At 39.6% G+C, this 17,221-nt stretch overlaps 1 protein-coding gene across 1 annotated transcript in view; it reads right to left on the bottom strand.

The window, feature by feature from the left end:
- The window catches only part of ttc27 (tetratricopeptide repeat domain 27), a 111,652-nt gene that overhangs the window by 82,916 nt on the left and 11,515 nt on the right, over positions 1 to 17,221 (bottom strand). Inside the window, exons 2-5 of the mRNA XM_084735822.1 lie at positions 12,910 to 13,093; positions 10,750 to 10,873; positions 6,821 to 6,961; positions 1,688 to 1,790 (exon numbers count right to left, since the gene is read on the bottom strand). Of these exons, the coding sequence (XP_084591948.1) occupies positions 1,688 to 1,790; positions 6,821 to 6,961; positions 10,750 to 10,873; positions 12,910 to 13,093 (552 nt within the window). The remainder of the gene's footprint in view (positions 1 to 1,687; positions 1,791 to 6,820; positions 6,962 to 10,749; positions 10,874 to 12,909; positions 13,094 to 17,221) is intronic.

The following is a 17,221-nucleotide window of genomic DNA, read 5'->3' as shown; positions in this document are numbered from 1 at the left end:
CATTATATCAGCAACGGGACACCTCTCACTGCAGTTTCATTGCCTACATCGGTGCAGTATGTCACAGACATGGAAAAGGTCGGATGCAGGACAGTGTTTTTTCTTTTCTTTCTGTCTTTTCTTCTTTTCCCGTCTTCCTTTTCTCCCTCTACGATCTCGATCCCTCCCTTCCTCCCTGTCTGAACGAGCAGGAAATCACCAATTGCGTTCAAAAAGCTCATCTGCAAACTCTATGTAGAAATATTGGGCTTTCAGCAGCTGCCTTGGAGCAGAAAGGCAGCCTGTGTAGATACCACAGCGTGTGCGAGCATAAACAGCATAAACCACTCATCAACATGTAAATGAAACAAGTTCCTCTTGAATTCAAGTGCAGTTACAACAGATTTGTCTCTCAACACAAATCGGTGGAAAAAAATGTAGTCACCTCGTCATGTGAATGGTGCCAGCCTGATGACACAGCAGGAGTGCAAACACAGCAGACCCTAACCCTAACCCTCCAGCAGAAACACACATGGTCACCCAGTGGAGACCATGAACTAGACTCAACTTCTGCTGCAGCACAGCGCAATGTCATCAAGCTTGGCACTGCCTTAACCAGTTAAATATGTGCAAGTGCAGTCTTGGTAGATTGCTATGTAACATGAACACATTGTTCTACCTACCACATCTACCACTGCACTACAAACAAAGGGGTAAAGCAGATCATGGCAGTAAACAGCATCCCCATGCAATATCCTAAAATTTCATTGAGGTACCAGGAGTAAATATATATATATGTATATACACGTGTGTGTGTGTGTGTGTGTGTGTGTGTGTGTGTGCGCGCGTCTGTCCATTACAGGTCATCAACTCTGTAGCACTTTTAAATTAAAGTTAAACAAGAATTATAGTTTAAAAATATGCATTTTGATTAGCATTATGAGCACCTTTAAAAAAAAGGCTGCTCACTAGAACTGTGCTGTGAAATGAAAAAGTCCATGTCAACTCTGTAAGAAGTCACCTTCTATGCTGACAGAGGTGACACAATTCTCTCTCTTTTCTAAATTTAATGATAGAATAAATAAATAAAAAATAATTCAGTGCCCATGTGGGCCTGGTTATGCCCCTGTGTGTCATGTCAACTCATCATAGAGAATTTTTTCTGTCATTTTTATTAAATACGTGCTCATAATGAGTTGACATCAACAAACACCTAATGTGTCTTCTATGCATTATAAATGATTCTGTGTGTCTGAAGCAGCTGACAAAGTTCAAGTCTTTAGCTACAAAAATGCTATTTAATAAATAAATCTTATCATGATAAGAAATCACTCTCTTTTATTCCTATTCAACATTAATGAAGAGACACTGAAGCTGCTAGTGTGGACAGCAAGCAAGGAGAAAGAGAAAGAGGAAGAGAGAGAGAGAGAGAGCGAGAGAGCGAGAGAGAGAGAGAGAGAGAGACTTAAATGGACCGTCTGTGTCACCTTTAACACACAGATCTCATACTGCAGGAAAATGGCTGTCTGCTGGTTGTGTGAGCTAAGAGGCTGGCCTGTTACAATGTTTAATAGCCATGAGTTTGACTTCTGAAAATATATTTTCCAGCATTATTGAAATTGAAATTGATAAAAATCAAAAACCCCTAAAAGTGCGTTTTTGTCTGTGTACTGTATGTGTGCAGAGATGTCCACATTACAGTGCTCACCTTTGTCCATGCAGCTGTGGGCCAAGTAAAGGAGCTGCTGAGAACAGGCCTCCAAGATTTGTTGGTGCAGGTTGATGTAACGCAGCGTCCACCAAGGCAACAGCTGAAAAATACACACCAATAAAGTAAAGAGACAAAAAAGAACAAGTGAGAATACATGACACACCTTTTCAGTTTATAAATGAAATAAGACTATAATATATAAATAAATATATATTACTCATAAAATTCTGACATTTTCATCCATCAGTCTGATGCCTCTATATCAAATGTATTACATACATACATATACATATATATGTGTGCGTGTGTGTGTGTCTGTGTCTGTGTGTGTGTGTGTGTGTGTGTGTGTGTATGTCATATATATATAGTGTCAGGTGTATGATTAACCAATTATACTAAACATGCTAAAGATCATCAATTTCATATGTAGGCTGAAACACAGTCATTTAGTGAAACAGAAACAGCTGTGTAGGAGGCTTAGAACTGGGTGAAGAACAGCCAAACTCTGCTACCAAGGTGAGGTTGTGGAAGACAGTTTGATGTCACAGTTCATACACCATGACAAGACTGAGCACAGCAACAAGACACAGGGAGTTCTGCATCAGCAAGGTCTCTCCCAGATAAAGATTTCAAAGCAGACTGGGGTTTCAAGATGTGCTGTTCAAGCTCTTTTGAAGAAGCACAAAGAAATGGGCAACGCTGAGGACCATACACACAAAGGTCGGCCAAGGAAATTTAGTGCAGCAGATGGAAGACACACTTTGTTTACTTCTCTTCAAAATCAGAAGATGTCCAGCAGTGCCATCAGCTCAGAACTAGCAGAAAACAGTGGGACCCAGGTACATCCATCAATGGTCTTCATGGAAAACTGTGGCCAAAAAGCCAAACCTCCGACATGGAAACAAAGCCAAGCAACTCAACTATGCATGAAAACATAGAAACTGCGGTACAGAAAAATGGCAGCAGGTGCTCTGGACTGATGAGTCAAAATTTGAAATATTTGACTGTAGGAGAAGGCAGTTTGTTCACTGAAGGGCTGGAGAGCAGTACAATAATGAGTGCCTGCAGGCAACAATGAAGCATGGTGGAGGTTCCTTGCAAGTTTGGGGCTGGATTTCTGCAAATGGAATTGTGGATTTGGTCAGGATCAATGATGTCCTCAGTGCTGAAAAATATAGGCAGATACTTATCCATCATGCAATACTATCACGGAGGCATCTGATTGGCCCCAGATTTATTCTGCAGCAAGACAATAACCTCAAACATACAGCCAATGTCATTAGGAACTATCCTCAGCGTAAAGAAGAACAAAGAGTCCTGGAAGTGATGGTATGGCCCCCATAGAGCTCTGATCTCAACATCATAGAGAAACAGAAGGATCTGAGGCAGCCCACATCCACAGAAGATCTGTGGTTGGTTCTCCAAGATGTTTGAAACAACCTACCTGCCAAGTTCCTTCAAAAGCTGTGTGCAAGTGTACTTAGATGCTGTTTAGAAGGCAAAGGGTGGTCACACCAAATATTGATTTGATTTAGATTTTTCTTCCGTTTGCTCACTTTGCATTTTGTAAATTGATAAAAACAAACAACTAGATTTTATATTTTTGAAAGCATTCTTACTTTACAGCATTTCTTCAAACCTGCCTAAAACATTTGCACAGTACTACTGAAAACATGATGTTGGCAAGAAACTTAAAAGAGAATTCTGGAACTTCATTTCTAATATAACACTGTGCTCCCCAAAGTAACTACTGAGCTCTGGGACTGCAACAACATCTGATAAGTAAAGAAACACGAGCTGTCAGACAGTTAAACAGCTTTGACCCAACAAGCCAAAAGTTCTGCTAAACCATCTTAAACCACTGTGTTTGAAGAAACTGAAAATCATTTCATTTCATTTCATTCACCAGATTCCTTGCATGTATTAACAAGGTCAATTTTGAATTATTTCTGGTACAATCAGGGTTGATGTAAGCCACCATATGCCAGTTTTTTGCCACTGTTACGTGTAGCTGTCTGGCAGATGAAAATATCAATGGTCAAAATGTCCTGTGGGAAAAGGGCATCTAAAATATCTAAAATAAAAATAGTATATTTAAAGTGAATTAATTGTGATTATTTTTCATTCAACACTTAAGTTTGCTGCTTGCTGTGCATAGAGCTCAATTAAACAGTGAGTTGCAAGTTAATTGGCCCATTTTTCAGTGAGAGGCTTCTTCTTACAGTTCTTTTGTTTTTCATGAGAAAAGTGAAATGCAGATGTGCAACTGCAGGATAGGGTGAGACAGAGCGAGATAGAGACAGCTCATGTGGACTGACTGCTGCAAAATATTTTCAATATGATTTAACTATTCTGCCCACTCTACTGACCTGATTGATTCAGTCTGATGTCAAATACTATCCATAAAATCAGTCAAACATTTGATTGTGTGCTCATTTATTGCTGAATGAATATAAACTTTTCACTGTAGGAACATTGTTTACATGATCTGAAATGAGCTCTGGTACTTAAATAAACAGCTCTACACCTTTGCATATGGCTTTTTAAAACATACACCTGCTAGTTGGTCTATATAGCCAGAATTGGAGGATATTAACCTGGGGTACAAGAATATCTGGTTTAGAATAAACTGAACATAAATACATGCCTGGAGTTTCAATTACTGATAACTGCAGTTTTGCCCAATTGTCCCTCCCTGGTGCCCTCTTGGATGCCCCTATGGTAGACAAAACTTGATTAAGTGTACTTTAGGGTGCCTTTCAGTGAACAAAAAGTGATGAAGTGCCTACTTAGTTGACACTATGTCCAAGACAATTTGATGGAGTGGCCTAGGATGAGGGGGTCTTGTTCTTGAGTGAGGTGACTATGCTGCCAGTAAGATGGGCTGGAGAATCGGAGCAGCAGGAGCGGAATTGTGTTCATTTTACTGCACCATTGTCAAGAAAAAAGAGCTGAGCCAGAAGGCAAAGCTCTCACTCTACCAGTCAATCTTCGTTCCTGCTCTCACCTATGGTCATGAAGAGGTTGTGATCAAAAGAACGGGATCGTGGATACAACTGGCTGAAATGGGTTTTCTCAGGAGGGTGGCTGGCATCTCTCTTAGGGATAGAGTGAGAAGCTCAGTCAGCTGTGAGGGGCTAGGAGAAGAGCCACTGCTCCTTTGCATAGAAAGGAGCCAGTTAAGGTGGTTCAGGCCTCTAGTAAGGATGCCACTTGGCCAGGTGTTCCAAGCTCATCCAGCTGGGAGGAGGTCACAGAGCAGACCAAGGACTAGGTGGAGGGATTATATCTCTACCCTGGCCTGGAAACGCTTCGGGACCCTCAGAGCTGGTAAATGTGGCCGGGGAAAGGGAAAGATGAGATCCCCTGTTACCTCTGCAACCTGACTTCAGATAAGCGGTTGAAGATGGATGGATGGATGGTTCTCTAGGGCACCCTTCAAATGGACAATAAAAGTAAAATGCCCTCTGAGCAACCTTTCAGTGGACAAAACAAGTAAAAGTGCCCTTTAAGGTATCCTTCCAGTGGAGAAAGTGTGATGCAGTGCTTTACAGGCTTTAATTAAACCAGTTACTGGAACTGTTTCACCGTGAATGCATCATGACTTTTGGACTGCTGGTGCCCCTCTGCACACAGTTGGTGCCCTTTTTATTTTTCTGCCCCTGCCCCTCTGGTAACCCCTGTGTCTACCCTACTATTTCATATGGCTGCTGTGAAAAGGGTCCATTGCTCAGGCATACCTGAAGAACACTTTATAACAATTTGCAGTAAATGTTACACAATGTTGAGCTAAAACATGATTTAAGTAATTTTAGTGGCATTTGTATATTAAATACGTGTGTATCCGTAAGTAGAAATCTAGTTTTCATTCCACTGTGATTTTAATGCATAAATAATATGTAGAAATTATAATATAAATAATACAGCATGCCTTTAGCTCAGGCAGCACATGCTTAGGTTAATAAATAAACACAAAGTGCTGCTCTTGAGGCCCCTTTAGCACAAATAAAACACCAATGTCCAGAGTGGTGTGTACTGGAGCTGAGTGCTGACTTTGCATAAAAAACTCCAACTCCTTTGCTTTTTGTGTCTGACCAGAACACAAAGCGGCAGGAGGGAAAAAAATAAATGTCTTGCAGCCATGTAAGTGCTATATTTTCTCTTACACCAGAACTGTCTTACCCGCTGTACCATCCTGTTCTCATTTAGCCCTGGGAGAGTGCAAGTGAACCATGTAAAAAGGTTATTTGTGTGTCACAGAGGATATCTCCTGCCTCATTTCCAATGCAAGTTCCTCTGTTGCATGGTTACATGGAGGTTTAATTGTCTGTCTCACCAAATCAATATCTTCAAGCACACGTACGCGCTCTAACTAAGCATGTTCACACATATATTCATCGTGTCAGCACACACGTGTACACCTGTCTCCTGACTGAGAGCTCCTCCTTCTCCTGCCATATTTACTGCTGTGCAGTGGGCTGTGAGTTGCTGCCAGGGGAGAGGGGAGGGTGGATGAACAATGTTGTGTACAGGAGAGGGGAGTGATAAACATAATTTGGAGGTGGTGGGATTATGCACCTAAAGCAGGCCCAACGTCTGACTGCCTGGTGGAGAATGCTGCTGGCAATGAATTCCCCTCTCTCCCAACAGCATTTAAGGAGCACATGAGCAGTAAATTATCTACAGCAGAAAAGCATTGGGAGAGGTCGCCATGATGATCTTGCCAGTTTCAAAGAGTTGACATAAAAAATCTGGCTTTAGACTCAATATGCTTTGCTAACCCATTAACCTGGCTTTTTAGTATACCACTCTGGTGCTGTCAGTCAAAATGCTGCTGTGTCCTTGCATTCAGTAGAGCTGTCAGCCCTAGGTTCAACTTGTCAAGTTTGAAATCTCTTGTTCTGAGAAAGGCTTTATGTGCATACTATAAATCCATATTAGGCCCTGTACTATACACTGCTAAGCCTTGCTATGCAGCCATAAAAAACAAAACAGTCTTCAAGCTGGGACTGATAAAATGCCAGTTCAAATTCCAGTACAATGTACACTCCCTGTGATACCAATGACTAAGTAAGCATTAATCAAAATCTCCATTAGGAGGAGTTGGTTGGGACAGAAAGACAGTCTTACCTGGAGGCTGTCCATTTTGGAGGAGCACTTGGTGAGAATAACCCTGGCCAGCAGGAGGAGGAAGGGGTTGGTAACCAGGCTGTACACAGACTCCCCATCCAGGAGCAGGCTGGAGTGGATTGCCTCCACCAGGGTCTGAGACTGCCAGTCAAACATATGCAAAAATCAGTCTTTCCACTGACATGAATATACTCTACAACCACAGCTTTCTGAGATGAGCAACAGTTGTAGGGGACAGTGGGAAGAAACTAAAAATAAAACACGAGACACCTTTTGAATATAGCTTGAATAATACTGGCTTTTTGAGGTTGATACAGATATCAATGATTGAGAGTTAGGAGAATTATGTTAATATAATGGCGGACATTTTTTGTTGCTGTTCTTTACATGATCTTGATGAGGATCCCTTAGATCTGTTTTAACAATTGTGAGTTTTCAGGGCTTTCTGCTAATGTTTTTCGTAATTATCACACAGGTGGCTTTTCTGCTGTATCAGTCTCATGAATGCTGGTATTTTATGAGTTAGCTAGCTATATAAGAAGAAGACATCCCCAGTCTGTGTTCTTTATTGTCATATGCACAAGCAGTCACTGGCAAAAAAAAAAACAAAAAAAAAAACTAGCTCTCAGGCGATACAATAATCTACATAGCTCTGATCAATCAAGATGTCTCACTAAACTGGCACCAATTAGCACAAAAAACAGCTGATTGGAGGTATTTTAGCTATTTGACTGAATAGGTCCCAGATTTAACCATTACTGTGGTGGCTCTCTCTTACACTTCTTGATACCAGCTGTATTAACTACAGTTTCAAGCTTTTTAAGGTCCTCTGGGGCCCTTTGTAATGTGCTAAGTGATGCAGTAATGTTAGAATATTACCAAAATTATGGTTGTAATGCATTATATTACTTTGTTACTGCTTAAACTAATATATGTCTATGATGTGCTTAATTTTGTAATGCATTACCTGAGAAATATTCCAATCTCTCCACAGAATGAATGTTGACCTCAGAAATAAAACCATTTGATGAAAAAAAACTGTGCATGTTGTCTCTTGTCTGTTGCTATAAAAACATTGATCTCAACATTCATGTTATATTCTTAACAATGTGCACACACTTGTTAATTTACATGCCAGGCTCATGTGCATATGAGCACATTTAAACATACAGTACGCTTTATGTTTTTCAAATATTTGCATTTCATTGTTCCTGCTTATACAGTACAAAGCGTATATCATCATTAGCCAGCTTCCCCATGACGATCATTACACTGGTCTCATCAGCATGGTGGGCTTTTACTTCCGTCCAGATGAATTAGATTCTCAGTTAATATTTTCTCTGGTCTCTAGATGAATTAAATCCACATGACAATCGCTGGGCCATGTTTGTCCTCCCTTTCACCTGCACTGTCATGCATGTGTGGACGACCTGCTTTATAACACACGCTCCTTGGTGTGACAGCACAGATAAATTATTGATGCCGAAGGGATTACTTTGATAAAAGGAATGGCCCTCTCCTCTGGTGTAATGGCGGTGTGAAATGCACCATTCTGCTATCAGCACAGCAGTGCCTAGAGGAAGCAATCTCCTCAACTCTGTGTAATTAGGACCCTGGAGATGCTTCATTACTGGGCACTTTTCCTGCACCGTGCCAGTCTACAGCTCCCTCTCTTCTCAGCCTCTGCTCACTTTGTACAGCAATGGAAAAGTAAGGTAGATGGCACCCAGCAAAGACCGTGATTTATTGCTTTACGATGATTTATAATTTATTTCATTTGTCAGTGGTTGAACTATAAATATTATATACCTGTAACTGATAATACACATAGGAAGCACATTTAGCACATGTACAGTCTAAACCACAGCTCTTTTGTGAGGTAGTTCACACACCTGCAGAGAAAGGTTTTATAGAAGTTAACAATGCATAATGCAGAGATGAAACGGCAGGAAAATTTCATATTGCAATTGACCCTTTGCAATGCACCACCTTCCTTAGTTACTGTTGTTACGTCTGCCAAACTTTCCATTCTTGCACTGCATTTACGCAGTTTATGGTGATAATGGTGGCAGATTAACCATTGAATTTAGGAGTAATTGTTGAAACACAAGGTCTTAGAATCCTTAGAAATGTAAACAAAAATTTCTAGCAGACAACAGTGGATTTTGTGAGCTAAAATAATGACTTGCACGCATTTCATTAGCCAGTGTTGCTGACAATTGTTGTCAATCAAAACCCTTATAGTCAGGGTAAAACAATAATAAATGTTAGTTTACACTACGGAAATGTGTTATTAGCCATCCAGACAAATTTGAATGATTAAAAAATGTGCACAAAATTAGGTCTCAAAATCATGAAAAAGTGAGCAGTTTTGTGTCCACTCCACTGTCTCAGTGTGAAACAGACCCTCTCTCAAGCAGCTTCACCATACCTGTACAGACATGTTTAAGCCACAAGAACCAGAGGAACCTCAGTAAGACAGGAACTCATCAAGCAGCTGCAGGATGTTATTTTGTCTCTTCAGACTCGCTGAAGTGAACTGAAGTGAACTGCTGGGCTGATTTGGACAGAGTCGCTGAAGGTACATTTGTAAATGACAGTTGGGGAGGCGATGTCATTTGTGAGTTGGTTCATGGGGCTTATATGGTGAAGATGGACCATGGCACTGCTGTGTCACCAGGCCATATTTCAGGTCCAGCCAGAAAAATCCAAATAGTTTAACGGTCTAACTCCAGAAATTCAGTTTTATACAGTCTTTTCATGTGTCTTTTCATGTATGTATGTATTTATTGTTATTTAATGTATTTAGAAGAAAAAGTCTTCCCTTTACACAGACTTTAACCATGCCTGGCATTTCATTAAGAATGGACCGCTTCACTTTCCTGTTTAAAATGCCTCATCCAGTTACTAAATAGACTGTTTTTCGTCCTCCTTGTGTGATGTGCAGAGCAAATCACTGGCTAACCACTCCCTTTTTTAACAGACCCTCTATTCTTCCAGAATGAAAAACAGAGTAGGGAAAACCATGGCTGACTGCTCCCACTCCAGCCACTCTCTTTACCAGAGACTCCCCTGCTGAGACATCAGAGTCTGAAAACAAGGACTACTCATCACCTTCACTCTCTCCTCCCCCAGGCCAGAGCCTTCATAAACACAGGCACAGAGCACATCCCCCTCCACTCTGCAATAATAAAACACTGTACATCTGTTGTATTATGTAAATATCCAGTTTAGCAGATACTTCTATTGTTTTTACACTCTGACAACTGCCCAAGGAAAATTCCTTGTACACCTGTCAATTTAAAGGGATAGTTCACCCAAAAATTAAAATTCAGTCATTACCTACTCATCCTCATGCAGACTGAAGGTCAGGTTTAGTTTGTTAGACCACAAAACACTGCTGGAGCTTCACAGGAAAACCGTGGTGAAATGATGACCAGTTTTCAAATGTAAAAAACTGGGGAGAAAAAAAATACATAAAATGCCTCCAGACTGCTCCAAGGTGTAATCCAAGTCTCCTAAAGTCCCAACATGCCAAGTTGATTAAACAAATGTTAATTACACTATGTTTTTAAGCCCGAATCTTCACTGTAGATCCTTAGCTTGGAGTCATGTTTACATGCACACACTCTGAATTGGGTGTGTGTGGTGTGATGGTGTGAATGCGGCTTGTTGGGACTGCAGGAGACTAACAAAATAAACCCGACCCTCATTGGCATGAGAGTGAGTAGATAATGACTGAATCATCATTTTGGGGTGAACTATCCCTTTAAGTGATACTGATGATTTTGACTTTAAATTACTTCGACATTGACAGAGCTATGACAGTATATTCTGGTTTTCAGACACATGTTTTCAATGAACTGAGTGTAGGCCACAGGATGATACATGACACCGAAGCAGGACAGAGTGATGACAGGGTCTCATACCTGAGAGGAGAGCAGTGCCGGGGGCAGCAATTCAGAGACATGGATGGAGACCGGAGGGCCAGTCCAGTTACTTTGGGCAAACAGCTGGAGGCAAGAGACAGCCAGGGCCATCACTGCCAGCTCCCTGCAGGAGGAGACACAGGACACACACTGGACTTAGTGGATGGAGACACTGTAGAGAAGAGCTGATAAATAAACATTCTTAAAGCTTTTCAGAAATCATTCTATTGCCAGATGCTCACAGAGGTTTGTAGAGTGGCACAGTGACAGCAGTGTTTTCTAGCTGCCACCTCACTCTGCCAGCAGTTAAAGGGTTTTAAAAAGAGACAGATCAGTGACATGCTTTGCTGGCTTTCTATTAGGCTGAGAAAGTGATGGAAGGTGATAGAAGAGGGAAAAAGAATCCAATCATGATGAGGGCAGAGGAGGAGCAATATGTGCTGCATTCAACATTTACTCACGGACACTTCTCCCCTGAGAGAAAGAAGGCAGATGTTAAGCTGTCCTTATTAAAAATTAATAATTCATGACAAAAGGAATAGAGGTGGTGAAAGGAGAATGAACAAACACTCTTGAGAACAGCTTTGTGCTTCACTCAACTACTCCCACTCCCAAACCCACCTCATCAGGTCAACACAGGGATTTTAATTAGTGGGCTCACTTCAGCAGCTCACAATCTTATTTATCAGTTTATCATCATTATTAACTGCAAGTTACTGAAATGTAAACTACTTACTTTTGCAGCCAAAAATCATGTCAAAAATACATTTTAAGCCATGTTTTTATGTTAGCAGAAAAGGAGATGCTCCTTACAGCAAGCCCTTTTAACATTTACTCATAGCAAAGCAATTCAGTTTTCACTAGTGGAAATGACAGTTTGGCATGCAAAAATGTCACAAAATAACACAAACATTGACTGTCCAGTTTACTAGTAACCATTTGCAGTCCAGAAAAATCAGTGACTAAATCATGAGTTATATTCACAATCAGAGATTTTTCTAGACTTACACCTGCTCCCCAGTGATCTCAGCAATGGAATATTTGAAGCACTGCAGTGTGCCTGCATCACGTACAGTGATTTTTGGCATTCTTTTTGATATTAATCTGTCTGGCTCATCTTGGCTTTCACTACCTGCCACTATCTACTGGCTGGGTGCCTTTTTATCATAAACTGAAAGCATGTTTATCCAGTCTAATTTCCAAGATTGGATCAAGGCGCTGAACTGAAAAAGGCTGGAGAAAACAAGATACTGTACTCTACCTCTAGATATTTAAGATGTAGAAGAAAATAAACATGAAATTTAATTTCCGTTGGACTTGCTCCATAGCCCCTGGAAAATAAATATAATATAATGTTCAGACCAGTTTTTAGAATGACAAGAACTGATTATTTGGCTCAGAGATTGACATAAAATTGCCATGGCAACTACTATATTTTATTGCTTTGGCTGATGTGCCACCCTAATTCCAGAAAAGTTGGGGTGCTGTGTAAAATGTACATAAAAACAGAATGCAATGATCTGCAAACAATCAACTTGTATTCTATTGAATACAGTACAAGATATTTACAAACAAGATATTTAATGTTCAAACTGATACACTTAATTGTTTTCATAAATATAAACACATTCTGAATTTGATGCCTGCAACATTTTCAAAGAGGTGGGACAGGAGCCACAAAAGACTGAAAGTTACGGAATGCTCAAAAAACACCTGTTTGAAATACCATCTCAACACGTAACTGCAGGAATTTAGAGATCTCTGCAACTAAGGGGCAAGACTGAAAACCATCACTGAATGCCTGTGACCTTTGACCCCTCAGGCAGCACTGCATTAAAAACTGCATTGAAAACCCACATCATTGTATAAAGTACCAAGTTTTTCAGAATTGGGGTTGGGGGGAGGGGGGGGGGGGCATCAACTTCATGGACAAATCAATGTGATCACTTAACTTTGACCAATTATGCTATACATCCCAAAGGGACTTAATCTAAAGCATCCAACTCACAGTGTGGAGGATTAAGCTGAATATAACTTGATCCTTGATGGTTACACATTTACAAGATTTTACCTGACTCTACCAGCTGCTACAGGCAGTTCAAACACATTGAGAAATCATCTAGCTGCTGTGATATGTGGTGTCCTTCCTTGCTGTATTACCTGTTGGTCTGGTCATCTTTGGTGCCACCAGTCAGGTACAGCAACACCTGTCTCTCCAAGTAGGCCTCAATGTTCTCCCCCTCGTCGCAACTGCCATCTCCAGTGAGCAGATCTAACACCTGGTGGCTCAGCAGAACTGCCTCAAAGTCGCCCTCCATCAAGGAGTCCAGCATAGAGCCTGCTGCTGGACAAAAGAGACAGAGAGACAAATTGCAGTGTCGGAGTGTCAGAATACACCATCATTTTACCAAAGTTCCACACATGGGTAATGTGACGACAACTGAACTATCTCTGTGCCAACTGAGCTGACTCCATTCAATCATGAAGAACATGAGATGTGGTCAAAAGCTCTAGAAAAATTCTGTAAATAAAATCTTTTCAAGATAACTTTTCAAGGTGAAATTTGACCAGTTAAATCATAACTGCTGCTCATCTGACTGCATGTGTGCTTCACAGATACAAACACTAAGGAAGGACAACTGCAATACAGACAACAGATGAGATCATCACGCTTCTCTCATGATAAAAGAACTACAATCACATTTGTTTTGTGGGAAAAAAAAGAAAAACAGGATTCATTTGCAACTGTGCAGGCTGAGCCCTGACAAACTGAATTAAAAAAATCAACTAAATTAAAAACAAAGAAAACATCTGAGATGTAATTACACCTTCAGTCCCCCTAGATCTTGTATCAAATTACCTATTATAAAATAAAGCTCTGCACTGATTTGAATGGGGACAGAGTTGTGTGTCAAAATAATGATCAACACCAGTTCTTTAGATCAGATCTTTAATTTTAATAAAGATCATTGAGAAAACTGCTGTGTTAATGTATTTTCTCTAATTTCCCCTGCAGCCTCCCTATACAAACTGGCAGGAAGGCTGAGGAAAATTAAATCTCCCCTGTGGAAGCAAATGAGGCTCATTAATATTTTGAGCTTGTGAAATGAGGTTAAATCAGCCTGCAGTTTTATATCACCTTTTGTTTGCATGTGAAAAATAACTGTATTCATGAGCATATCAAATATGTGAATTTGTAAAGTTTTGCAGCTAATGTATTTTGTGCATATGTGAATTCTATGGGAAACTCAATAGATACATTCAGATTCGTGCATGCACCCCAACTGCAGTATGGGTACTTGATATCTTTGCTGAATACCCCAGTATTAATTGGTATTGAAACTTCTCCAGTCAAATGATACCTGCATTTGATACTTTTTGTACCCTCTATGGTTTTGCTCATAGCCAATTCCTGCCATTGTTCACTGTGATTTCCCCCCTACTGCAGCAGCTATAACCCATACAGTCTGTGGTGCAGTGGAGTCAACTGCAGCGCATTTGACAGAGTAGGCAGCTCAGTATGCCGAGGTGCCACGTAAACACTCAAAAGTATGCTTGTAGTGTACAGCTGGGTGACTGGACTTATTGGAATATATCACCTATCGATGTTGGGCTGAATCCATTGACAATTTTTTTTTTTTTTGGCTCATTTTTGGGGTGATTCCTTCCTTGAAAGAAACAAACTATTTCATTCTATGTTGTAAATTATTCACATTCAGATATTGTTGTCTAGAGACTTATTTTGAGGTTTTATTTTGAAAGTACATGCTTGTTTCCAGTTCCTAGGACAAGGACGAAGTAATGTTTTTAAGTTTTATTCATGTTGCTTTTTGTCATGTTCGCTGTCTGCCTTCCTCACTTTCTTTTTTATTTTTAATGGTTTATTTATTAGTAAAGTTGAGGCTTCAAGTAGCATACAACTGCAATTTAACATTTTTCAACAATACAAATAGAAGAAAAATAAAGAAAAAGGAAAGAAAAAAACAAACAACAATAAAGAGAAGACAAAGGGAAAAAACAAGGATCTACAAGAAAAGAAGTGTACCGTGCACTTTGTCTCCCCTTACAATAACAACATGAAAAAACAAAACATATATATATATACACACATACATACACATACACATACATATATATATATATATACACACACATATATATACAAAGATACATATTTTCATTCATCACATTTAAGGTGAGGTAAAGCATCTATGAAGGCTCCCCATATCTTTTTAAACATTGTGGGCCTTTTTCTGACATTATAGAGAATCTTCTCCGGAGTACAGTATGATGTTAATTCATTGATCCAGTGTCTTTGTGAGGGAGGGAAGTCAGATTTCCAGTTTACTAAAATACATTTTTTCCCAGCAGTACTAGCGAATAAAAAAGCGCTTGACAGAGTTGTATAGTTTCATTTGATTCAAATCTCCAAGGATCCAAATTTTTGGATCTAGTGGAATAGTATTTTGTATACTATCTGAGGTAGTTTTAATAATATATTTCCAAAACTCTGCAATCACTGGGCAGTGCCAGATCATATGCAAAAGATCTGCATTTGTAAACTTGCATTTCTAACACACAGGTGATATGGTATTATTAAATGTGTGCAGCTTAACAGGTGTATAGTATGTTCTGTGCAAGATGTTGAATTGAATTAATCTGTGCTTGGTTGAAGTTAATAATGTTTGAGCTTGTTCCAAAAGCTTATTCCAATCAGCATCATCATATGAACAATTTAGGTTCATTTCCCATTTATGTTTCGTGAGAAATGTTCCATTTTCAGGACAATTATTATTGAGGATATTATAAATAACTGACGTTAGACCTCTGGTTGATGTACGTAAGGTGTTAAGTAACTGTTTCTCCAATGGAGTCTCCTCCAGAATGTCAGGGAATCTATCAGGTGAATTTGTTTTGACCCAGTGTCTAATTTGCAAGTATTTAAACAAATTGTGTTGAGGCAAATTAAATTTTTGGGACAGTTGCAGAAAACTCGAGAATATACCTTCTGTGTACAAGTCCCCGACTATTTTGATGCCTCTATCCACCCAGCTTTTGAGTGTGCTATCTGCTATGGGCTTTGGAATATACGGATTGTTCCATAGTGGAGTGTTCTTCAATAGTGACCCTTTCAAACCAAGACTAAGATGGGCCTCCTGCCATGTAGCAAACGTGTTTTGTATGATTTTGTTTTTGGTGATTATACTCAGGTTGTTTTTATTGCCTATGAAGGGAACTACTTTCAATGGGGTTGTTTAAAGTTCTTGTTTTTCTATTGATATCCATCTGCTTTCATCATCTTCTGAATGTAGCCAGGTCCATATGGTTCTAAATTGTGCTGCAAGATAATATTTTCGGAAATTAGGAAGATTTAAATTCACCCTTTGAATATGGCCGCTGTAGAGTAGTAATTTTCACCCTCTGTGGTTTCTTGTGCCACATAAATGATGACAGAACCTTGTTTAGATCTTTAAAGAATTTTACAGGGACCTTAAAGGGGATGCAGTGAAAAAAGTATATATATTTAGGCATAATATTCATTTTTATTGTGTTTATTCTTCCAATTAAGGACAAGGGTAAGTCCATCCACCTTTTAAGGTCAAGTTTGGTTTGTTCCATTAATTTAATGTAGTTTTCTGTGTATGTTTTATCAAATGATTTTCCAACCCAGATTCCCAAATCCATAATTCCATTAGGAGACCATTTCAGAGGTGATGTGATTTGCTTAATTTGGGTATCATGCACATGAAATGGCAATATTTTACTTTTAGTAAAGTTAAGCTTAGCCTGATAGCCTGATGATGTACTGCATTCTTTCAGACATTCTAGAACTAATGGAAATTAGGTTAATGGGTCCATAATATACATCAGAAGGTCATCCGCGTATAATGATATCTTTTGTTCAGCATCGCCAAGTTTAATTCCTGCAATTTTAGGATTAGATCTAATTGCGCAGGCCAGGGGTTCAATGGCCAAATTGAAAAGCAAGGGTGAAGCTGGACATCCTTGCCTACAGCCTCTTGAAAGAGAGATGCAATCAGACAAAACACCATTAGTTAGAATCTTGGCTTTCGGAGCATTTAAGATTGTTTTAATGTATTTGATAAAGGTATTTCCAAAGTTCATTGCTTCAAGGGTCTCAAGTAGGAAGGTAGGTTCAATTCTGTCAAATGCTTTAAATGCATCCATTGAAATTATTAACATAGGATTTTCTTGTTTCTGAGCTGCGTCAATAATGTGAAACAATTGGCGCACGTTCAGAGCCTTGTCTGCCCCTGACAAACCCTGTTTGGTCTGCATGGATAAGGATATATTATAGTTGCCATTTCAAGCAAACTTGGCAGCTGTTGATTAGTAAGTGATTCTATGATTATGTTTATAAGCAGGGAAGCCAAATTATTGAAGAATACTTTATAGTATTCTACAGGAAAACCATCAGGGCCTGGTGATTTATTATTTTGTAACAAGTTTA

Source organism: Lutjanus erythropterus, chromosome 14, assembly GCF_056507025.1.
Source record: "Lutjanus erythropterus isolate fLutEry1 chromosome 14, fLutEry1.hap2, whole genome shotgun sequence".
In the NCBI taxonomy this organism is placed as follows: Eukaryota; Metazoa; Chordata; class Actinopteri; order Lutjaniformes; family Lutjanidae; genus Lutjanus; species Lutjanus erythropterus.
The sequence above is the reverse complement of the archived record's forward strand: the minus strand, read 5'-3'. Positions and strand labels throughout refer to the sequence as shown.